At 51.8% G+C, this 23,336-nt stretch overlaps 2 protein-coding genes, 1 non-coding gene and 1 pseudogene across 7 annotated transcripts; 2 read left to right on the forward strand and 2 right to left on the reverse strand.

Annotated features, from left to right (window-relative positions):
- MAN2C1 (mannosidase alpha class 2C member 1) lies at positions 1-10,916 on the forward strand. 5 transcript variants are annotated; one of them, XM_016210562.2, is made up of 26 exons: positions 3-153; positions 429-554; positions 919-1,042; positions 2,102-2,172; positions 3,206-3,383; positions 3,685-3,874; positions 4,989-5,095; positions 5,282-5,392; positions 5,762-5,854; positions 5,984-6,100; positions 6,323-6,418; positions 6,522-6,667; positions 7,034-7,157; positions 7,491-7,612; positions 7,736-7,821; positions 7,946-8,101; positions 8,288-8,385; positions 8,550-8,644; positions 8,896-9,000; positions 9,105-9,261; positions 9,373-9,516; positions 9,859-9,968; positions 10,060-10,139; positions 10,269-10,417; positions 10,507-10,616; positions 10,695-10,916. In XM_016210562.2, the coding sequence occupies exons 1-26, from the start codon at positions 38-40 to the stop codon at positions 10,819-10,821; spliced, it is 3,138 nt and encodes a 1,045-aa protein (XP_016066048.2). In that variant the 5' UTR covers positions 3-37; the 3' UTR covers positions 10,822-10,916. The 5 variants fall into 5 exon arrangements, with proteins under 5 accessions (XP_016066044.2, XP_016066045.2, XP_016066047.2 ...); XM_016210558.2 differs by having other exon boundaries at positions 1-153; positions 10,060-10,417; positions 10,504-10,616; XM_016210559.2 differs by having other exon boundaries at positions 1-153; positions 10,060-10,417.
- Positions 10,917-11,022: 106 nt separating this feature from the next.
- Positions 11,023-16,577, reverse strand: NEIL1 (nei like DNA glycosylase 1). Its single transcript, XM_087824179.1, has 9 exons — positions 16,062-16,577; positions 13,855-13,974; positions 13,700-13,763; positions 13,339-13,438; positions 12,844-12,971; positions 12,445-12,472; positions 12,220-12,278; positions 11,901-12,066; positions 11,023-11,723 (listed from the first exon to the last, which is right to left on the reverse strand). Exons 1-9 carry the CDS (start codon positions 16,493-16,495, stop codon positions 11,653-11,655), a joined length of 1,170 nt encoding a protein of 389 aa, XP_087680305.1. The 5' UTR covers positions 16,496-16,577; the 3' UTR covers positions 11,023-11,652.
- Positions 16,578-18,394: 1,817 nt separating this feature from the next.
- LOC107535208 (small nuclear ribonucleoprotein-associated protein B' pseudogene) lies at positions 18,395-19,033 on the forward strand (annotated as a pseudogene).
- Positions 19,034-20,348: 1,315 nt separating this feature from the next.
- Positions 20,349-20,487, reverse strand: LOC148094275 (U4 spliceosomal RNA). Its single transcript, XR_015716443.1, has one exon. It is a non-coding gene; the product is annotated as a U4 spliceosomal RNA (small nuclear RNA).
- Positions 20,488-23,336: the final 2,849 nt, after the last annotated feature.

Genomic DNA, 23,336 nt, shown 5'->3' on the forward strand with positions numbered 1-23,336 from the left:
CCCGGCATCTTCTGGGAAGAGTACTGGGCGCGTGGCAATGGCGGCGGCGGCGGCACCAGCACCGGTCCTGAAGCACTGGCGCACTACGCTGGAGCGGGTGGAGAAATTCGTGTTGCCACTCTACTCTGCCCACGACTGTAACCTCCATGGCAGGTGTGGCCCCTCTCAAGGCGCTGGCCAGCCTCGCCTGCGCGCCCCAGCCTTCCTTTCTGTGGGTAAAACCAAGCTGTGGCCGCCCAGACTGAGGCATAAAGTGCCCTCCCTCCGCGGACTGGGCGCAGGCCGGGAGAGGGGAGTGGGAGCGGGAGGCTGTGCTGTAGGGACAGCCCACTCTGCGGTTAATCAAGAGACCCTGCATTCCACCTTCCGACATGCCCACGGGCAGAAATCTGGCTTTGAGTGAGCACCTACCGACCCCTCCTGCCCAGGCTCTTCGGGGACAGCTGCCCGGTGGCCTCGCTCTCCAGTTTCCTGACGCCTAAGAGGCTTCCCTACCAGGAGGCAGTTCAGAAGGACTTCCGCCCTGCTCAGATCGGAGACAGCTTCGGGCCCACGTGGGTAACGCCCAGAGGCAGGGTGGGGCCAACAGGCCTAAGAGAAGGCGCCTCAGCTGGCTAGCTCATTTCTAAGGGCCACTCCTCCATTGTCCCTTCAGACTTCATGGAAGAGTTCATTTTCCCCTTTATCCCAGTCCTTGGACGCCCCTGAGGAAAGGCATTCAGTGAGGGATCACAGACCCCGGACTCCTCTGCCTCTTTCCCTCACCTTGATGCACACCTTGCTCCTTGTTCATCAAATCTGAATACCTTGTAATGCCTAGAGAAAGCCTCAAGCCCCTACTGATTGTTAAGCCAAGGAAGTACTATTTCAAAAACAAAGGCTTCCACTCTGAAGCCCATCTAAGTGATTGTTTTGCAGATGGTGGACCTGCTGGTTCCGTGTGGAGCTGACAATCCCAGAAGCATGGGTGGGTCAGGAAGTTCACCTTCGCTGGGAAAGTGATGGAGAGGGCCTGGTTTGGCGTGATGGGGAACCTGTTCAGGTAAGGAGCCTTACCCTAGGGACAGGAATGGTCACATTTCAGCTCTGGTCTCTGGAGAACCCATAGCTGGGTGGCTCTGCCTACACGGTGGTATCAGGATTTCAGGACTGGGAAGATTGCTGCTTGGGTCCCTCATACAGGGTAAGGTAAATAGATGGCTTTTGGGTTGCAACATAATTAGTGCTAAATGCACCCTGCTACTGGCAGCCCACCTCATTCTGGGCTGAATATGGTTACTAATCAAGTACAGTAATAATAAGTACAGCAGATCCATTTATTAATCCTCTGCTAAGTGCCAGGCTAATGGCTTTGCAGACCGCATCTCTATTTTTAGTTCTTAGTAAACTAATTTTTTATTATGTGTAATATATAATATGGGGGGGAACTTTCAAACATCTCCCCATTACCCTATCCCAATCCCCAGATATAACCACTATTAAGTGTCTTGTTTATGCATCTAACAATATCTTTATAATCCTATGTGGTTGGTCTTTATAACCGTTTACAGATCAAGAAGCTGAGATGTATAGAGGTTAGTTCACTTGTTCAGCCTGCACAGCTTCCATTCCAATTGTACTTTCAGTCTCAGGGTAGGACTGTTGTCCTACCTGTATGGCAAAGCCCTTTCTCCCTCCATTGGCTCAGCAGATGTCTCCTGAATGCCTTTTCTGGGCTAGGCCCTATGCTAAGCACTGGGGATAGATATAGCAGGGAATGAAATAAACCTGTCCCTGACTTTATAGAATTTCCCTTCAGACATTTACTCAGGGGTACAGATGCCACCAGAAGCCTAACCCAGGCCTCTTAACACCTGCCCAAGACCTTTCCCATAAGACCATGGGCTTTTCTGCTGGTGCCATTTGGTGGTCATGGTGCTGGCTGCCATGGGGGTTGGGGCGCCTGCTACCAGGGGTCCCTGATTTATCAATCTTGGCCTTGTCTGGGAGAGAGAAGCCAAAGCTGGAGACTGAGTGGAGGGTCTTGGATTCCCTCAGCTTATACTTGACTTGAACTGTCCAAAAACCTCAGGCCCTGTCTCTTTTACTCCACTCCCACCAGGGTTTGACCAAAGAGGGGAAGAAGACCAGCTATATCCTGACTGAGAGGCTGGGGGAAGGAGACCCCCGGAGGTGAGTGAGTCCCTGCATGCTGGTTGACCAAGGCTGTGGAGGGGAGGACACCAGCGAGGGAGGACCCATTAGTGGGAACTGAGGCCCAGAATGATCTTGGAAACACGTCCACTTCCAACACAACCATCCTCAGATCTGTTTATTTTTTAAAAGCAAGATTATTTTTTCTTTTGGCCATAAAAATATTTGCCTTCTTGTGGTAAATACAGAAAAGTACAAAGAAGAAAGTATCTCCCATTATTTCACCACCTGGAGATGACCGTTAGTCACATCTCAGCAGTCATCTCAGAAATTCTTCCAGATGTAGTTTTTACTAGTTAAGGTTATATTTCCTTGATATTTGTACACTGAATTTTTTCATTCTATATTATAATATGACACCATTAAAAACCCTTTCTTAGACATTACGATTTTATAATATTTATTGAATACTGTGTATCTGATGCTTCCAGACACTGGGATTATGATGGTGAGTGATGTAGTCCTATACAGCAAAGGGACTCATACATACGTATACAATTATAAAACTGATGAGGGCTCTAAGAGAAAATCCTGGGAGCACAATGTGAAAACTCTGTTCCAGACTTAGAAGGGTGGAAGGAGGGTCAGGAAGGACTTCCCCAAGAAAGTCATATTTGGTCTCTGAAGACTGAATAGAATAGCACTGCAGCCCAATATGCTGCTACAAAGAACAGCCTGTGGCTGATGGTTCTTTGCTCTAGGAGATCCAAACATGTTTTTAATATGCAAAGATGGTTCTGAGACCAAGGCAGTGCTGTGTAAAGACAGTTTTGTGAACAAAAGGCTAAATAGCAGCATCACCTGGTTCCAGACTGAGCTGTTTGTTCTCGATAACCATAATAGAGCTCTTCTCATCACCATATGGGTTCAGGGTGGTGCTTCTACTGTGACCCTCTTGTACATGAACTTGACATACTGTGGGATCCCAGAGGTAAATGGGGAGGGGTCATCTGGATGCCTCCCCAAGCCCCCTGAGGCCTCTGCCAGTCCCTCGGCCTCCCCGTGTTTGTAGCCTGACCCTCTATGTAGAAGTTGCCTGCAATGGGCTCCTGGGGGCCGGGAAGGGCACCATGATCGCAGCCCCAGACCCAGAGAAGATGTTCCAGGTGAGCCGGGCTGAGCTGGCCTTGTTCCACCGGGATGTTCACAAGCTCCTGGTGGATCTAGAACTGCTGCTGGGCATAGCCAAGGTACTCGACATCCCCACCCTACCTGGTCACTCTGGAACTCTAGGCAGGTTGTTTCTTGGATCAGATAGTTGGGACTCTGGAAATGCAGAATAGGGAAAGTGTTTCTGCCTGCCCAAGAGTTGATAGGATTTCTCTATGTAAAGGGGAGAAGGGAAACAATGCTGAGCCGGGGGAACAACAGGGGCAAAGAGTTAGAGGTAGGGAAGAGCTCTACTGAGAACCCTTGGGAGATTAGCCAGGGCCTAGGGCTGGGGACTTCGTTTGCTTCAGACAGGGATTAAGAGAGAGAATCCTGCTGCAGGGCCTTGGGGAAGACAACCAGCGCAGCTTCCAGGCCCTGTACACAGCCAACCAGATCATGAATGTTTATGACCCGACTCAGCCTGAAACCTTCCTGATGGCCCAGGATCTGGCCTCCAGGTTCTTTGGCCAACGTGGAGGTGAAAGTCAACATACCATCCATGCCATGGGGCATTGCCACATTGATACAGGTAGGGAGGCAGCTGGCTGGTTTGGCTGGGGGGTAGGCAGGAGTGACCTTGAAGCCCTGGCATTGTCCTGGAAGCACTGTAATCCTCAGCAAGTTCTTGCCCCTCTTGGGCCTCAGTAGTCTCCATTTATAAAGGGACTAGACTGTGGGCTTTGGTAGGTGTAGCTTCATTTATTCTTTCAATAAAATCTAATGCCCCATGCTAGATACTGGAGGGTAGGATTATAGAGACTGATCACAAAATTGATAGATACAGCTGGGACCATGATGGAGGGAAATATTGAGGGCTGGAGAGCCCAGAAGAGACACTTAACCTAGCTGGGTTGAGGGAATTCAAGAGAGGCTTTGGGGAGGAGGTGACTGTGAGCTTAATGAGAATGAGTAAGAACTTGATAGGGTGTCCAAGTTGTAAGAGAGGAGTAATATGGAAGTAAATAGAGATGGGTGCTCAAGCACAGGGGAGGTTTTTCTGGGTAGGGTCAAGGGTTCAGTTCTGAACCTGAAAAATTTGCAGTATCTGTGAGGCTTATAGGAAATCCACATTTTTTAACAAGCTCCCCAAGGTGTTGATTCTGATGCAGCTAAAGTTTCTAGACCACAGAACAAGGGCTGTCTCTGCTATGCCTCACCCAGAGGGTGAGGGCTCTGGGCTGGTAAGCAAGGAGAGGCAGTAGTGCTTCATTTAGGACAGTTGACCAGGCAAGGGTCCATCTTGGGGAGCTGTGCCCTACATCATTGTGTGGTAGGGAAAGGGTTAACTTTTGCTGCTGCTTATAGGATCCTCTTTGAGGTTGTCTAAACCTGAAGAGTGAGGCTATTCCAGGGCCAGGGGCCTCAATTTCCTGACCTGTAAAACTGACCTGATTTCCCTGGTGGCCTCCCTGTCCCACCCCCTCCTACTGCCACCTAGCATGACTGATTGGAAGTGGTAGCTCAGGAGGGATACCATAGGGCTTTGCAGGGAAAGGGGCCTGGGATGGGAAGAGAGCTAGGAAGACCCTAGAGACCCAGGGTGGGCCTGGGCAGGGTGCTGGGGGACAGGGTGCTGGAGATCTGTGTGGAGCTGGGGACCTTACTGCTCTCCCTCCACCCTCTTTCCCACCCTCCCCATCTAGCCTGGCTTTGGCCCTTTAAAGAAACTGTGCGGAAATGTGCCCGGAGCTGGGTTACAGCCGTGCAGCTCATGGAGCGGAACCCTGAGTTCATCTTTGCCTGCTCCCAGGTCAGAGGGACAGCCATGTAGGGACACTAGAAGCCCAGTAGGTCCAAGAGTGATGTTCTGACGGCCTCCCCAACTTGAGGGGCAGGGCTCTTCCCCACCCTCAGCTGCCCACTGCTCCCCAGATACTTGGCCCTGGGTGTAGTCCTTGTCACTCCCAGCGCAACTCCTGCCCCATCTGCCTCACAGGCGCAGCAGCTCGAGTGGGTAAAAAACCACTACCCTGGCTTGTATGCCCGGCTTCAGGAGTTCGCCTGCCGTGGGCAGTTTGTGCCCGTGGGGGGCACCTGGGTGGAGATGGTAAGTGTAGTCTGCACACTCTCAGCCTAGGGCCATACAGTCATGAGCTTCCCTCCTGGGCTTTCTGCAGGCTCTTCACAACCCCTCTGTTGCAGCGCTTATTAGTCCTTGGAATTCCAAGGCCTGGGACTCCAATGAGGAGGAGGGTCTCAAGTACTGTGAAAGGCTGTCTGTATGACCCAGCCCAGAAGCTCCCCTTTAGCAGATAGATGGTCGGGTCTGAAGCTAGGAGATAGACACTTCCTGGCTGCTAGTCATAACCTCTGGGTCAGAGCCATGGCTTCTCCTAAGAGGTGGGGTCGGCCTGAGTTCCTGCCTCTTCCCTATCTGGTGCTGACCCTGGCTGACTCCCTCTTCTCTCACTGCCAGGATGGGAACCTTCCCAGTGGAGAGGCCATGGTGAGGCAGTTCCTGCAGGGCCAGAACTTCTTCCTGCAGGAGTTTGGGAAGATGTGCTCGGAGGTAGGCTGGGAGCTGCTATTCCTTCAGGAGAATGGTGCTAGAGCTTGACCCGGAGAGATGAGGGGCTGAGGCTAGGGCTGCTCTGCCAAAAACCCTGGTTCACGTGCCTCAGAGGCTCTTTTCCCACAGTTTTGGCTGCCAGACACATTTGGCTACTCGGCACAGCTTCCCCAGATCATGCACAGCTGTGGTATCAGGCGCTTTCTGACCCAAAAACTGAGCTGGAACTTGGTGAACTCCTTTCCGGTGAGCAGACCCCAGTCCAGTTGGTCACTTTAGAGTGGGCCTGGGTCCCACCTGGTCCATTCATCTCTCCGAAGGCTTATTCAGGAGTCTGGACAGATCACCCAATCCCCATCCAGATAGAGGGCATGCCTCCTCCACAGTCACACAAGGGGCAGGGCAGGTCTGGAAGGCCCAGCTCTGCCTCAGCCCTGACACTAGCCTCTTGTGTCTGCCTGCCCATAGCACCATACCTTTTTCTGGGAAGGGCTGGATGGCTCCCGTGTGCTGGCCCACTTCCCACCTGGTGACTCATATGGGATGGAGGGCAGTGTGGAAGAGGTGAGAGGGTACCTGGTGGCCAAGGTGGGGGCAGGGAGGTAGGCTGGAGAGGGCTGGGTGTCCTGTCCTACACTGAACCATGCTGACCTACCCTGCCTGTCAGGTGCTAAAGACTGTGGCCAAAAACCGGGACAAAGGGCGGACGAACCACAGTGCTTTCCTCTTCGGCTTTGGGGATGGAGGTGGTGGCCCCACCCAGACCATGGTGGACCGCTTGAAGCGGATATACAATACAGATGGGCTGCCCAGGTCAGGCCTGGCCCACCGGCACCCTCACTGAGCTGATCACTTAGCCCTTAACTTTGATCCCTTCTTTCTGCTCAAACATTTGGCCCAGCCCACCACTGGGCTTGTCCTGCTCCAATCCTGGTCCATGGGCTCCCCTCAGCTTCTACCTTGGTGGTGACGTGGGAAAAAAGCTGAGAGGGGGAAGGGGCTTAAACTCACCAGAGAGAGAACTCTCCTGGGGTTTCCAGAGCTGGCTTTGTGTAGACAGGATTCTGGGGGTTGCTTCTTTCTTTGGGGGCTGGATCTCTTGTCCGCTCTGGTGTGGATGAAGGGTGAGGCATGTGACCCCCCCAAGGCTGGGAGACCCAGACTTGCAGTCTCCCTCAGGGTGCAGCTGTCTTCTCCGGAGAGATTGTTCTCAGCGCTGGAGAGTGACTCTGGGCAGCTGTGCACATGGGTCGGGGAGCTCTTCCTGGAGCTGCATAATGGCACCTACACTACACACTCCCAGGTCAGGAACTAGTCACTCTGCTGAGCAGGGAGAGTGAGTCCTTGATCTGTAGAGGGTGAGTGAAGGGAACAGGACAGACCCCACCCATATCTGGGGGAGGAGGCTTGTTCTTTTAAGGAGGAGCTTAGAGAAGAGCAAGAGGTGGGTGGGTCAGGAGCCTGGAGGAGGCTTGTGCTGAGGGAGGGAGGTATTTGGGACATGTTGCCCACAAGAGACTTCATCCAGGAGGCTCTGGGGGGCCATCAGGGGTTCTGCGCCAGGGAGGGCTTTGGAAGGTGTTCTGGGATACTCGAGCAGACTTTAGACTCACCCTCCTCGCTGATTTGGGCTCAGATCAAGAAGGGGAACCGGGAGTGTGAGCGCATCCTGCACGACGTGGAGCTGCTCAGCAGCCTGGCCCTGGTCCGCAGTACCCAGTTTCTATACCCGGCAGCCCAGCTGCAGGACCTCTGGAGGTCAGCCTGGCTCTGCCCCGTCACCCACTTGACTTCACCCAAGACACCTCTGTGACTGCCCTTCCTAGCCTTCATTCTTCCCACCCTCCTGGCTTTCCCCATCCCTGCCCATGGCCCCTGCAGGCTCCTGCTCCTGAACCAGTTCCATGATGTGGTGACTGGAAGCTGCATTCAGCTGGTGGCAGAGGAAGCCATGTGCCACTACGAAGGTTAGGCTGAGAACATCCGGGCTGCTCTCCCAGTACCCCAGGCTGAGCCCAGAGTGTCACCTCTGGGACACAGTGGGTCATCCTAGATTCATTGCCCACTCATGACCATCCAGTTTCTCCTCAGACATTCGTACCCGTGGCAACACACTGCTCAGTGCTGCGACTGCAGCCCTGTGTGCTGGGGAGCCAGGTCCTGAGGGCCTCCTCATTGTCAATACCCTGCCTTGGAAGCGCACTGAAGTGTTGGCCATGCCCAGGCCTGGCGGGACCCACAGCCTAGGTATGAGCTGGGAGAAGGGTTGCTAGTGCAGCAGGAGGCCAGACCAAGAGTCAGGGACACTCCCCTAAGGATCTCTGCCCTGGGGTTTCCCAGGCTGGAGAGTAGCAGTACTAGTATCCCCCCATCCTGGAACGAGGCTCCTGGAAGTTCAGGGAGGCTGCACTGATGCCCAGGCCTTATCCCCAGCCTTGGTGACAGTGCCTAGCATGGGTTATACTCCTGCTCCTGCCCCCACCTCACTGCAGCCCCTGCTGCCCCAGCAGCCTGTGTTTGTTGTGCAAGAGGTGAGTGCTGGCATGTCCAGATGGGCAGGGCTGGGAAGGGGCTTAACAACATGGGGGTTCTGAGCTCCCCAGACTGGAGCAAGTGGTGAGGCAGGGCTGGGGTGGGATGCTGTTGGTTGTGGGAAGCCCCTGCCAGCTCAGTTTCAAGGCCCCCTTCTGCCAAGACTGATGGTTCTGTGACTCTGGACAACGGTATCATCCGGGTGAGGCTGGACCCGACTGGCCGCCTGACATCCCTGGTGCTGGTGGCGTCTGGCAGGTGCCAGCCCCTCACTGCCTTCTCCCAGGGTCTGGCAGGTGGATCCCAGACCTTTCCCTCTGTCCCCTGGCCAGAGCATTCCCTGCAGCAGCCCACCAGGGGCTCTGGGTTGGGACCCACTCATGGAGCAGGGCAGGCTGGGCTGGGGAGGTCCTTTTCCCCTGGGCCTACTCACCCTGCCCCCACCCCACTTTGAGCATCTGGAGAGACCAAGGTCATGTTGTAAAGCACCAATCCCTATCTCCTTCCAGGGAGGCTATTGCTGAGGGCACTGTGGGGAACCAGTTTGTGCTGTTTGATGATGTCCCCCTGTACTGGGATGCCTGGGACGTCATGGATTACCACCTGGAGACACGGTATGGATGGGCAGGATGTCAGGTGGGGGTGGGCATACAGGCCTATTGGGCCCCTCCATCAGCTGGCCCTGGGTCACTCAGAGCCTCCCACCTCTTCTCACCAGGAAACCAGTGCTGGGCCAGGCAGGGACCCTGGCAGTGGGCACTGAGGGTGGCTTGCGGGGCAGTGCCTGGTTCCTACTGCAGATCAGCCCCAACAGTCGTCTCAGCCAGGAGGTTGTACTGGATGTCGGCTGCCCCTATGTCCGCTTCCACACCGAGGTAGCAGGGGGTAGGGTGGTGGCTGTCTTTCCTAGGTGTGGCTAGCAAGGAGGGGCCCACCCCAGGCCTCTGTGTGTCTCTCCCTCCCCTCACCTTTTACTCCCACCCCAGGTGCACTGGCACGAAGCCCACAAGTTCCTGAAGGTGGAGTTCCCTGCCCGTGTACGGAACCCCCAGGCCACCTATGAGGTTCAGTTCGGGCACCTGCAGCGGCCCACCCACTACAACACCTCTTGGGACTGGGCTAGATTTGAGGTCTGATGTGGGTGAGGTGGGGGGTTTGGATTTTCTCTGGGGAGAGGCTATTTGTTTAGAATTGGGGCGAGGACAAGCAATATTTGCTGGTTCCTAATGTGTGCCAGGCATTGTGCTAAATGCTTTATGTTTAGTTTGATACTCATGCCCATTTGGTGGGCTAAGTACTATTCTCCCCATTTCACAGATGAGGAACTGAGGAATAGACAGTTTGGGTGGTGTCCACGGCCTCCTATTATGAGAGCTGGAATTCAATCCTGGGGTCCCAGAGCTTGCCTCTTTAGTGATGGGAGTAAAAGGAGAAGGCAGGGCCACCAGGTGGGTCTGGGATGTGCTCTCTAGGTGTGGGCCCACCGCTGGATGGACCTGTCGGAGCATGGCTTTGGGCTGGCCCTGCTCAATGACTGCAAGTACGGTGCATCGGTTCGGGGCAGCGTCCTCAGCCTCTCGCTGTGAGTGGTGTGCTGCCAGGCCTAGGGCTGGCATGGAGGTGGGGGTCTTCCTGGGCCAGAATTCCAGCCCGGCTAATTCCCTCCTCTGCAGCTTGCGGGCACCTAAAGCCCCTGACACAACTGCTGACTTGGGGCGCCACGAGTTCACGTATGCATTGATGCCGCACAAGGGTGAGTGCTACCTTGCCCCTTCTCTGCTCTCCTCCAAACCTTGGTTTTTCCAACAGTCAGTGGGGAAAATAGCAGCCCCATGCCCATACCCCCTTTTGTACCACTGGCACCGTTCTGGCCTGTGCCCAGGCTCCTTCCAGGATGCTGGAGTTATCCAAGCAGCCTACAGCCTCAATTTCCCACTGTTGGCGCTGCCTGTCCCAGGCCGGGTGCCCACAGCTGCCTGGAGTGCCTTCAGTGTGTCCTCCCCGGCGGTGGTGCTGGAGACCGTCAAGCAGGCAAGGGGTGTGGGATGGGGTGTGGTGGGGCTGAGTGGGTCTCAGCTGGGTCCACCTTTGGCCTGCCCACTGCCCACTTCCCTCAGCAGGCTGAGACCAGTCCCCAGGGCCGCACACTAGTGCTCAGGCTGTACGAGGCCCATGGCAGCCATGTGGACTGCTGGCTGTACACATCACTGCCAGTTCAGGAGGCTGTCCTGTGAGTGGGATAGGGGGTGGGGGCAGGGTGGGAGCCCTACTCTCGTGCAGGGTCCTCATGGCCCCTCCTTTCTTGCAGCTGCGACCTCCTGGAGCGACGAGACCCTGCTGGCCACCTGCTCCTTAGGGACACCCGTCTGAAACTCACCTTTTCTCCCTTCCAAGTGCAGTCTCTCTTGCTTGAGCTGCAACCTCCACTGAATTGAGTCCCTGAGGGTGGGGACTGTTTGTGGAAGGCTTTGGGGGCTGCCTCCCTGCCCAAAGCAACAATAAATCCTTGGCTCAGGAGCCCTACTGGTAACTCCTGCTCTCTTCTCTTAGGGCCCATCTTCATGGTTTTGAGGGGAGAAGGCTATTTCCCAGGCATTTGGGGGCAGGGGCAAAATTAAGGTGATCTATATGTGCAGCCAGGGTCTGGGTTGCAGCCCCCATGAGAGAGAGGGAATATATATCCATGACCACAAGATAAGAGCATGAGATAAGAAACTCCTCCCCTGTGTCAGCAGGCAGAGGACCTGGGTCTGGGTGGGTTCCAGCTAGTCCCCACTAGGAGGAGAGTACTGACTAGTCTGGGCCAGGCTGGGGAGCAACCACAGGCCCTGAGGAATCCTGGACTAGAGGAGCTATGGGGCCTGGGGTCTCTATACTACCTCTGAGGGGCTATCTGCAAAAACAGACTACCCTCTGAGAGCCAGGGCCTTGAGGACTCGGATGGGGCTGTTTGCCTTGCTGAGAAGGTAGCTTCTTATACTCAGGACCAGGCAACAGGCCTACTAACTTGGCCATTCCATACCTTCTGTAGCCAGCCCAAGACGTTTATATCAATTTATATTTTTAAAAATACAACATTTTTCACATGTGCTTAAAAAATGGGGATGGTAGGGTGCAATTAAAAATATCATGGTTATGTAGGGAACAGCCACAGGGTCACAGGCATCTAGCCCCCTTCACCTACTGCCTGCTTCTAGGAAGCCACATGCCCCAGGTCCAGTGCAAGGCAGCGGGAAGAGGTAGATGCAAGCAAGGAGATCCTCCTGCTAGGAGGCTGAGGTCTCCTCAGGCACCAAAGGTGGGATGTCAGTCTTGATCTTTTGGGGACTGCAGCAGCCTGGGGAGGACAGGTGAGGTGGCAACTCAGACCCCAGGTTGAGGAATGCCCCGACAGCCTTCCTTCCCGCCTTTGTTCACATGTAACATCTGCCCATACTGCCATACTTTCCTTCCGGAAAGCCCCTTTTGGTGGTGCCCCTTCCATCCCCAGAGGAACAAGCTAAGGAATGCCCACCTGAGCTTGCCCATGTCCCCCTCCTCTTCCCTTTCTCAGTGACTGGGGGGACTTTTGGGTCTTGTTGGAGGCTGGTTCCCTCATGCTGTTGGGCTGTTGTTTGCTCAGGAAGGCCTCTCCATGCCCTTCTTGTCCTGGAAGGGGCCTTGCTTGGGGGTGGACGGTCCTGGATAAAGGAGACACAGGTTCCTGAAGTGCTCAGAGAGCAGTTCAGAGGTTGGTTAAGATCCACCATCACCCCCAAAAAGCCGGGCTTGGGAGGTGCAGCCAGGGCAGAGGAGAGTGAGTGCAGGGAGGATTTAGGAGCAGGGAGTGATACCTCAATTCTGTCCTCTGGACCCCGCTCTGCTCCCTTGGATTTCTTATGGGACTTGCCCCCTGGAAGACACTGATGCTGGGGTTGCAAGGTCCTATGGCCTTGGGCCCTTTCTCCAGACTCTCACTCTCCCACTCGGGTGACTCCCAGGGTTGGAGTGGGGACCGAGGAGTTGCAGGCAACTCATCCTTTCTGTTTTCTTAGCTTATTATATTAGGAGTACCTTACCTTTGGGTGCCAGAGGTCCAGGATCCCCCTAAAATGGAACAGGGAAAATTCAGGAATCAGCCTGGTTGGGGCAGGGCTCATTTTCCCTTGAAGAGACAGGACTCACACCTATCTTTCCAGACTAGTGTAATCCTCCCCTGGGAAGCCTCTTAACTGCCCACTCCCTGCCAGGTCAGAGCCAACATCAAGGCCACCCTGCCTTGGGGTGCTGTACTAGCTGGGACCCTGAGATTTAGAGGGGGGGGAGGGTCATTGCATAGGGAAGGCTTAGACCCTCAGGGACAGTGTGACATTTGGGGGCCTAGATAGAGACTCCATCTCCTGCCCAGCTGTGACCCCAGGTCTCTACCCCCTATCCCCCTTTGGGATCTCTGCCTGTATGAGCATTAGGGCCCAAACCTGGAACCAGATGGTGCGGCCGTGCCGGTCCCGCAGGGAGCTCATGCCCACCATGCCATAGCACTGCAGCCAGGCTCGAAAGGCTGTAAAGTCCTCCTCCCCACTGTCGGGCCCATAGCCCTTGCCCCCTGTGGACAGAGGACCCACGCAGAGGTTAGAGGGCAGACCCAGGCTGGGAGGAGGGGGAGCCTGATGGACTGAGAAAGGGGCCAAGGCTCATTTCCAGTGTGGGACCTCAGGTGTCTTCCCCACTCTGGGCCATGGCTTGCTCATCCTGGAGTGGGGTTAATAATCCTTGCCCTGCCTGCCTCATGGGCAGCTTGGAGGACAGACACCTGACAAGTGAGGAGGCCTAGTCCATTTAGCAACAATGAGGTCTACAAACTTCCATTCCCCAGGTAAGGAACCAGGTCCAGAAAGGGGCAGCAACTGTACTGGGGTTATAAAATATGCCAGCGCACAGGTAGTTGACCATCTGTGCCTCCCGGGCCTCACCCAGCTGGACTACTTCCTTGGGCACTGAGTGGCACAGCTCCAGCAGGTCTGGGTTCTGCAGCTTGGCCTTGATCTTCTGGCTCAGAGTCAACTTGGGGCTCTGGAGAAGTGGCAGGGACAGAGCCTGGCTGTCAGCATGAGGCAGGGCCTCTAAGAAGGCAACTGACCCTATCAGGAGCAGACCGCCTCTGAGATTGCCAGGACTCAGAGGTGGTTCATCCCCTCCCCGGTGCACACACAAACATTGTAGAAAAGGAAAAATTAAAGACCTGCTTGGGTTACACTGGAGACACCTGACCCAGCCCATACCCTGTCAGCCCTTGCTGGTAGGTATGTGTGCCTCCCTCCCCTGCACCCTTACCGGCCTTTGCTGCTTCAGCGCCTCCAGAACAGTGCGGGCCTTTTCGAAGGGGGGTATCCTCAGCCTGCAGTGGGGTAGAGTGAGGCATGCTAAGTAGTGGGGAATGTGGGCACCCAGCCTACCCCAGCCCTTGTGCCCATGGTCTGCCCGCTGACCTGTATAGAATCTCTGCCCGCAGATAGTTGCCAATGCCATTGAAGAACCTCTGGTCCAAGAGGGCCTCACAGATGGGCCGGTCAAAGACCTTGTCTGCTAGGTTTCGTAACACATTCTCCCTGGAGGGACACAGCCTGGGCACATGAGACCCATTCTGCCCTCTCATCCCCCCACCTCGCCATGGGATGGGGAGAGGAGCTGGGAGAACCTGTTCCTAGGTGCCAGGGGAAGGAAATTGGGAGTTCCGTTTCCCTTTTTCCAAGACTCAGTGCTATTTTGGCAGTAGGAACCTCAGTTTTCCTATCTGTTAAATGAGAACAATTTATGATTTTCATTACAAAAGCTGAAAAATTCCAACCAAAAGCAATGAGTTCAAGGAGACACACACGAGTCTGTATCTGTTGTGTGTATGCCACCAGAGTAACACAGACTCCAGACATTTTTGAGAGCAAGGTGATCACAGGACCTCAGGTGTGTCTGTAGTCTGGAGCTCCCTGTCTAGGACTTTTGGGTGTTTAGATATGAAGAGTTGACATTGACTTCTTCTCAAGACCTGAAGATTTTTAAGGAGGCTGTTACTAGCTCTCTGCAGCAGGTGTGTGGGGGCATGTCCTAGTGAGGGCCCCAGCAGCCCCTGCCCCACCTCTAAGGGTCATGGATCTCTCCTTGCCACTGTGAAGAGGAAATGCATCTTGTTTCTTTGTGGAAAAGGACCACAGCAAAACTAACTCAGTGATGGGCCTAGAAGCATATGAAATAGGGGACCAGAAGACAGAGTTTGGGGATAAATGGAAGAGTGGAAGGTTAGCCTGGGTGGCCAGCTCCCTGAGGGCAGCAAATCCCTATAGGCTCCCCAGCTATAGGACCAAGAAAACAAGTGAGATGCTCATTCTGTGTGAGAAACTTCAGTCAGCTGGCAAAGACTTAACCTGTGACATGACTCCCCAGGAGAGGTGAGGTAGAGGAATCCAGGACCATAGATGTTTCCCTGGGGATACAGTTGAGGTCATGCCTGGGAAGGCCAGGAGTCAACTGCCTTCTGTGGTGCCAGACATGCCCTGACCCACCCCAGTGGGCAGGTAAGTCTCCTAAGGGCCAAGTGATGGTGCACCATCCCCAGGGAAGGGAGGATCCACCAAATGTACTCCAGGCCTTTGCGTCTCTGATGCTGGTCAGTTTGAATGTTTTTCCTCTAGAGCAGGGGTAGGGAACCTTTTTCCTGCCAAGGGTCATTTGGATATTTATAACATCATTCTTGGTCCATATAAAATTATCAACTTAAAAATTAGCTATGAAAAAACCTAGATTGATTGAATTTTGAATTCCACCTGTGGTTGCCTTGGCAGGGTTAGACCAAATGATTTTGTGGGCTGTGTACGCCTGCAGGCTCGACGTTCCTTACCCCTGCTCTAGAGCTTTGCATGACTGGCTCTCAAGCAGGTCTTAGCTCAAATGTTACCTCCTAGAGTGTGGCCTTTCCTAATGTGCCTCCCCTCCCCGATTCCCTGGCCAAAAGTCATTCTCTCCCTCCGATTTTTCAGTAATGTGTCTATATGAATTCATCTAGTTTGTTTCCTTCTCCCTCTGCCCTGGCTGAACTTCAGCTCTTGATCACTTCTGTACCCTCAACACCTAGATCAGGGCCTGGCACACAGCAGACTCGTACACATTTCCTCTTTAAAGAAAGGGAAATGGCTGACACTGTGCCATCTTATGTGACCTGCATCACATCCCAAGTAGGGCTGTTACCCCTCCCACAGGCAGAAGACAGTCACTGAGGAGACCATGGGACACACCAGTGGGCAGGCAGAATGTGGGAGACCACAAAACCTGATTCAGAAACCATGTCAGTCCCCTCCCCACCACCTTGAAACACTTCCTTCCTGCTCAGCCTCCCTTTTAAGTTGTTAAAACCCTCCACCTTTCTTAGCCTCCTGAGGGCACCAAGAAGCAGTGTGGGGTGCTGATCCAGCCTCAGCTCTCACAGTAACTGCCTATGTCCTCAGGGATTGCCTACCTATTCACCTCTTGCCCCCACCTCCGCCCATATCAGTTTCGGGTTTTCATATCCATGAGCTCAGGGAGCTGTCCCCAGGGAAGTACACTGTCTTGTTCTACAGAGGAAGGGATGGAGGCTCAGGAGGGACTGCGACTTGCCCCTCTCTGGCCAACAAGGGACTAACGGTCAGGGGCTGGCCCTACCTACCTGAATTGTTCATACTCCAGCAAGACGCATGGCCCACGGCCTGGCTGCCACTCACCCCCGAGGACCCAGTGGCCAAAGCGGCGGATGTCCACGAAGCAGAGGGCAAGTCGAGGACCAGGAGGAGCTGTGTAAAAGCGCAGATGGGCATGGGGTGGTAGCGAATTGCTGGGTGCCAGCTGGAAGGACCCAGACATGCCAAAGTGGAAGATGAGGGCCAGTGGCTCCTGTGGGGGCTGGGCCCCAGGCAGGGGGCTCAGTGTCAAGCGAAGCTCCTTGCCACGGGCTGTGGCTGAGATGTAGTAGGCACTGCTCTCAAAGGGCACCTCAGGGTTGCGGCTGATGGGTGACTTCTCCACACACCCACCAAACACCAGCCCCCTGCATGACTCGTTCACGAAGTGGCTGGCCAGATGCAGCTCAGGGCCCTCAGGCATTTTCTTCCAGGAGTCGGCAGTCCCTGTTGGGCAAGAATGACTGCATGTTAGATCAGGTGTGCACCTTGTGAAGTAGGCTTTATCACCCCCATTTTACAGAGGAGGACCCTGAGGATCAGAGGGAACCATGGATGACTGGGTTTGGCAGAAAATTCTGCTGGCCTGGCCACAGTCCTTGGCACCCACTTGAAAATGCTAGGAAAGTCCAGGGCACCAAGGAGCTCAGGCTGGGAAAGTGTGACTGCCTTGCTTATTAACACCTTCCATGATGGGCTTCCATGAACCCTTGCTGCTTTTAGAATAAAGTCCAGATCCTTTCTGGTCCCATGCTGTCATGTCATTTCTTCCCACTTGCTCCAAGCTCACTGCTTTTCCCATCCCCATGCCTTTGCCCCTGTTGTCCCCTCAGTCTGAGAACACTTGAGCGGCCCTTACTGACCACCTTCCAAAGTAGCCTCTCCACCAAAACCCCCGCCACCAGGTGCACGTTTTCTTTTCTTCATGGCACTCCCAAATCTGAAATTTATTGTCTTGTCTGCCTCTACCTCCACTTCTCCAGTGGAAGCTCAGCTTGTTCACCACCCCACCGCTCACAACCGACCTCATCTGTTGCCACAATTGCTGAGGGAATGAGCCTGACCCCACCTGGGAGTTGGGAGCTGGGAAAACTTAACTTTTGGAGGCTCAGCTGGCAGGGAGGACGAGTCAGGACCGGAGCAAGGACCGGAGGAGGGCATGCAGATTTCCCTAGGTACTTCTGTGCTAGGAAGGTCTCTCCGAGCTCCAGGCTAGGGTGCAAGACAACAGGACACGCCCAGATCGGCCCTAAAGTCCGAGGGGAACCGACTCTACTTCCTCTCCCTACCCCAGGCCACCTGGCGGAGGAGGGGAGTTTGCTGCTTCCTCTCCCCCAAGACGCCGCGGGATCGAAGGCGCAGGTATGGTCTGGCAGAGGGGGCGTTTAGACTCCTTTCCCCACACACACACTTTCGCACCGTCGGGACCAGGCACCCGAGAGAGTTCACTCTGAGAGAAAAGGTGAAGGTCCAGATTCCTAATTCTGCTGAGGGCGGGCACTCTATGGCCCGCTCCCCCAATCCTCACCACTCACCCCCTCTGCCTGTCCTCGGTACACCCTGGCTCCCTTCCCCCGCAAGGCCGCCAAATCCCATCCTCCCTTCAGTCTGCGGTACACCCCCCTCCCCCCCATGTCTTTCCCAGCCCCGGGGTACCTGCGCCCCGCGCCCCCGTCTGCTAACCTGCAGCCACTAAGGGGTTAAAGTCGTGGGCGGAGCCGCGCTGAAGGGCAAGTCGGAAACTGCTGCTCCAGCGCTCGCTGGGAAATGTAGTTCCTCGGGCAGGGCGCCCAGGCCTTTGAGGTGGGGTCCCTGAGCAGGAAGGTCCGTGGTGTGGGAAAGGCTTTGGGGCAGTCACCTGGGTGGGAGGGTGGCGCCTGCTGGATCCGGGGTCAGGTCCGAGGTCCCGCGTCGCAGCTCTCTCTGTGGCTGGGGAAGTCACCAGGCTAGTGACAGGGTCAGTACTCCCAGCCTGAGACAGCATTCATATCCCAAAGCAGAGGCTCCAGCCAGAAGTGCGCATGTGCGCGATAAACGCGGGCCCTGGGGACCCTGTGGTGGCCCTGAGTATCAACGGACAGTCATACATAACTTATAAACAGAAACGTCATTACCACCTGTGAATGAGAAATGCAGCCAAGCAACAAAAAACAAGCGAGAAGCAGAACCCACATCAGATGGTTCTGTGGGGGGAAGGTCTCTCTGCAATGACATTTAGGCTGAGACCTCAGAATGTCTTGTCTGCCTCTACCTCAGAAGTAGAGGGCAAAGAGTGGGGACAAGATACGTGCCATCACGAACTGGAGCCATCAGAACCACCAGCATGGCTGTGGGCAAGAGCAGCAAGATGCTGCATGCAGCACATTGACTACAGGATGAGGTGCACCTTGTGAGATGCTCCTATCTTTACTGGCACCTTCAAGGTTTTTGACAAGCATATGAATTTGATCAAGCCCAAGTCAAGCAGAAAGAGGAGAGAAGCTAGTCCTGTCTGGAGCAGCTTCGAGGGGAGAGCCTGGTCTCAGTGACAGTAGAGGGACCTCCTCCTAAAGATACTGGCATTGCCCTAGTGCCACTTGCTGGAGCTGCTGAGGGCCCAGGGATTGGTAGGGCTGCTGGCAGAGGAATCCTAGCTGGTGTTCCCATGCCCCAGGCCCCTGCAGGACTTGCTGGGCAGTCCATGGGATTGGTGGGCGATCCCAACTCTGCAAATAAAGAGGCACTGTTGCAGCTGCTGCCACTGCCAGTATTGCAGGGGTCCAAACCCAGTACACACCTGGCCCTGGGGGCCCTCCCCCACCTACTGCCGAGGGACACCCCTCCAGGCATGATGGTCCCACCGCCTAGTATGAGGCCTCTCACAGGTCCCCTAATGGGTATTCCCCGTGGAGGAGGAAGTTCAGTGGGCATGTCTCCTCCAGGAATGCAGCGCCCTCCCCCAGAGATGTGAGGACTTCTTTGACCCTTGGCCATAGTTATGGAAGTAGCTCCACAGAGGCATTGGCCCAGTGTCCCAGGGCCACGTTATCACAGACCTGTTTGTTTGTTATACCATTGGAGTCTCACCAGATTGTTTGGTTTCCCTTACAGGGCCCTCTCCCCAGGGAACGTGCCCATTGTGGCCATCCTCAGCTCCCTTTTCTCAAAAGACTATACATAGTCTTTTATTTCCTTGTGGCCTGTGAAACACATTTATAATAAAATCTTAAGATACTATTTGAAAAAAGACAACATGCCAGGTAGAAAGAAGGGACAGCCAGTGCAAAGGCCTGGAGGAAGGAAAGCAATTGGCTCATTGAAAGAAGGCCTGTGTGGCTGGCGTGTAACTGGGAGAGTGCTGGGAGATGAGGACAGACACAAGCAAGTTCAGGTCAGGTCAGGCCTCAGGAGGCCTCTGCAAGGAGTTCACATTTCATCCTAAGTGTGTCTGACCTATAGTCAATGATTTGCTCCCTTCATACTAGACTTCCGCCTCATTCCCTCTTCATCTATAAATTCATTTATTTTGGCATAAGTATTTTTAAAGTAAATTAGACAAATTATGACATTTCATCTCTAATACAGCATGCATTTCTATAAAGCAATTTCCTACAAAGCCACAATAACTATCCAGTGATTTTCAACTTTTTTCATCTCATGGCACACATAAACCAGCTTCTGAGTCACACCAAAAAAATGTATTTTTGCCGCTCTGACAAAAAAAATAGGTATAATTTTGATTCATTCACACTGGACAGCTATTGTGTTGGCTGTTGTCATTTTTAAACTTGACAATCTAAGGGAAAAGTGGCCAGTGCCCTGACTAAATAGTCAAGTATTGAATGTTTTAAAAATGCTTGTGGCACACCAGCATGCGGCAGCACACTGGCTAAAAATCTCTGCATTTATCACACCCAATAAAATTATTAGCTTTTTTTAAACCTCATCCAAGGATGTTTTTTCCACTGCTTCTCAGAGAGAGTTGGGGGGGAGAGAAAGAGAAACATCAATGTGAGAGACACATAGATTGGTTGCCTCCCACACATGCCCCAAATGGGGCCAGGAATGGAGCCTGCAACTGAGGTACCTGCCCTTGGCCTGAATGGAACCCAGGACCCTTCAGTCTGTGGGTTGATGCTCTAACCACTGAGCAAAACCGGCTGGGCAACAATATCTTCTTAATATCATCTTACACCTAGTCCACACTCAAATTTCCTTAATTGTCCCCCAAATGTCTTTTACGGCTATTTGTTCAAGGCAGAGTCCAATCAAGGATTTTTTTTTTTTTTTTCTCAGTATCTGCATAGACAGTCAAAACTTGCCAGTGCTGACTATAGTTCAAGTCATCATGGCCGGGTATTGGGAAAATTTTTCAATTAGCAATAATTGTGCCTCAGATAAACCTCATTGGCTGCAATACTGCCACTGGGCAAAACTGGGTATATATGTCTCTTTACAATCATTCTTAATCTAGATGGAATCACCCTTCCCACCCACACCCCCACCTCACCCCCTTTTCTTGGTTTCCATGATACTGATCTTTCTGAAGAGATTAGGCCAGTTGTCCTTTGAGATACCTCATCACATTCTGGGTTTGTCTGAATGTCTCCTTAGACATTAATTTGTTCCTCTACTAAGTTTTTCCTGCACATTAGGAATCAGATATAAAGGCTTGGCTACATGTTTTCAAGGTCACCTCCTAGTCACTGTTCTGTACTGCAAACTACATCACATTAACAGTTGAAGGCGCCCAATATCTTGTTGTCCCACTTTAGTGAGTCTGAAACTGATCATGGATGAAACTGTGACAGCCAGACCTCTGTGTTTTAAAGTTGTTTTACACCTTCTGACCACTAAGTAATCTATGGAGGTGATTTCTTTGTCTTGTTGGTCACTTCTTATTTAAATCAATGTATAATTTACATACAGTAAAATTCACCTTTTAGAGTACAAGTTTTGATAAATACATACACTCATGAAACCATCACCACAATCAATAGATAATACATTTCCATCACCCCCCAAAATTTGCCCATGCACCTTTGTAATCAACACTTTCACCCTACCCCCTGGCAAACCCTGATCTGCTATCCCTGTAGTTTTTGCCTTCTCCATAATATCATGTAAATGAAATCCTTACTATGTAGCCTTTTGAGTCTGGTTTCTCTCTTTTTGTGTGTTTTCTTTCTTTTTAAAAAATACTCATTAAGAAATTTATCAGTTAAATAATTATAACTTACTGGAATAGTATCATTATGGGTAGGCAGTTTATCTGTGGAAACACTTATTTTTTTTAATCCTCACCTGAGGATATTTTTTCCATTGCTTTTCAGTGAGAGTGAAAGGGAGAGAGGCAGGGAGGGAGGTAAACAGAAACATTGATGAGACGAATCGATTGGTTGCCTCTTGCATGCACCCCAACCGAGGCCAGGTATCCAGCCTGCAACCGAGGTATGTGCCCTTGACCGTAATCGAACCCAAGACCCTTCAGTCCATACTCTAACCACTGAGCCAAACCAGCTAGGGCTACGGAAACACTTATAAAACAAACCATTATGAAATGCTGTTTCTACTTTATACCTCTTTTTAAATTTTTTAATTACAGTTTACTTTTAATATTATTTTGTATTGGTTTCAGGTGTACAACTTAGTGGTTTGTTCTTTATTTAAAAAATTATTTTTCAACTATAATTGACATACATTGAGTCTGGTTTCTTTCTCTTAGCATAATGCATTTGAGATCCATCCAGAGTTTTATGCTTATCAGGTCATTCCTTATTATTGCTGAGTAATATTCCACTATGTGGACATACCAATGTGTTTATCTACTTATTGGCTGAGGGGCACTGGGTTGTTTGAGGTGATTGTTTGGCACCACACAAATACCCAGTTTCATATCACACCCACCTTTTACCATAGGACTTTAGCATCTTTGATAATCCTGCTTCAATCAAGCATTTAATTGGGAATCACAAAATGGTTATTTTCTAATTCTGTTCTTCCTTCTACATTGGTTGGAATTTTTCTGTAAAGAAGAGCTTTACCTCATCGACTAGGGCTATTTGATAATCCTGAAATACTAAAAAGACAGGATAAATTTTGAACTTCTCCCCTTTAAATGATCAATTTTTAGACTAAGAATTTGGTTCAATAATATCCAATGGTGACAAGTTATGATTGATTTGGGTTTTTTTTGGGGGGGGGGCTTTTTATGGACTCATAGATTTTTTTACATTCAACATCTTTAAATCCATTGCAGCCTGTATCCCCTCTCCCCCTTTATTGAAAGAGTACTTTATTAGGCATTGGGGCTATTCAAACATGGAAGACAATTCCCATCCTTAGGAAACTCAGGCTGGTAAAAGAGGCAAATGAGTCAATACAAAATTACAATGCATTGTTACATTAGCAAAGAGAGAAGTATCCGTGGGATTCTGTGATAATATAAAGAGGGAATACTACCTGGGAAATGAAGCTAATATTATACACTTGATGAGACCTAGAACTTCCATGACTTGTCTGCCATCTTATTTGGTTTATTGTTTTTCATTTTTGTTTTCTTTTTCTTGCCCTCTTGTGGGCTACCTGAACATTTTTTAGAATTCCAGTTGATTTATCTAAATTGTTTGTTAGTGTATTACACTGTATAGCCTTTAAATGGTTGCTCCACAGTATAGCAGGGTCCTCAAATAATGTTTTGTTCAATGTTTTGTTATAACATTGATGAGATGCCATAGGAACTTAACTCTTGTTTATTAGCCTATGGTAAAATTGGTTTTGTTATACATCATCGTTTCATTTAAAGTCACAGAGCCTACTGACAATGTTGAAGACTTACTGTTTTACATTATACAGATATATTTGTCACAGTTCCCTGGTATTGACATTTTGTCAGTTTGAGTGAAGGGTAGAAACCTTACCTCTCTTTACTGTCTCCTGTTTATAATAACCTTAAATATTTCCTCTATATACATTGAGAATCACATCCAACACTTTTATAAGTTTAGCTTCAACTGTGGAACATAATTTACGACGTTTGCGAGGAAAGACTATTGTATTTATATTTTTCTCTTTCCAAGATTCCTTCTTTTATCATTTCCCTTCTATTTAGAGATCCTCCTTTAACCTTTTTATTTTTAGGTTAGGTCTGCTGGTAACATATTATTCTTCATCTGAAAATGTCTTGATTTCCCCTTTTATTCTTGAGGTAATTTTTGCTGAATATAGAATTCTGAGTTGACATTTTCCTTCCAGGGCCTGAAAATGCCATGCTTCTTCCTTCTGGC

Source organism: Miniopterus natalensis, chromosome 1, assembly GCF_054644295.1.
Source record: "Miniopterus natalensis isolate mMinNat1 chromosome 1, mMinNat1.hap1, whole genome shotgun sequence".
NCBI lineage: Eukaryota > Metazoa > Chordata > Mammalia > Chiroptera > Miniopteridae > Miniopterus > Miniopterus natalensis.

Bases quoted from the DNA above. Each gene is read 5' to 3' on its own strand.
- NEIL1 (XM_087824179.1), bottom strand. From the start codon at position 16,495: ATGCCTGAGGGCCCTGAGCTGCATCTGGCCAGCCACTTCGTGAACGAG. The intron at 13,764-13,854 runs GTCAGCGGGCAG...ACCCCACTGCAG, and splicing joins CGGGCAGAGATTCTATACAG to GCTGAGGATACCCCCCTTCG. The intron at 13,439-13,699 runs GTAAGGGTGCAG...CCACTTCTCCAG, and splicing joins CGCTGAAGCAGCAAAGGCCG to AGCCCCAAGTTGACTCTGAG.
- MAN2C1 (XM_016210558.2), top strand. From the start codon at position 38: ATGGCGGCGGCGGCGGCACCAGCACCGGTCCTGAAGCACTGGCGCACT. The intron at 7,822-7,945 runs GTTAGGCTGAGA...GTTTCTCCTCAG, and splicing joins AGCCATGTGCCACTACGAAG to ACATTCGTACCCGTGGCAAC. The intron at 10,617-10,694 runs GTGAGTGGGATA...CCTTTCTTGCAG, and splicing joins CCAGTTCAGGAGGCTGTCCT to CTGCGACCTCCTGGAGCGAC.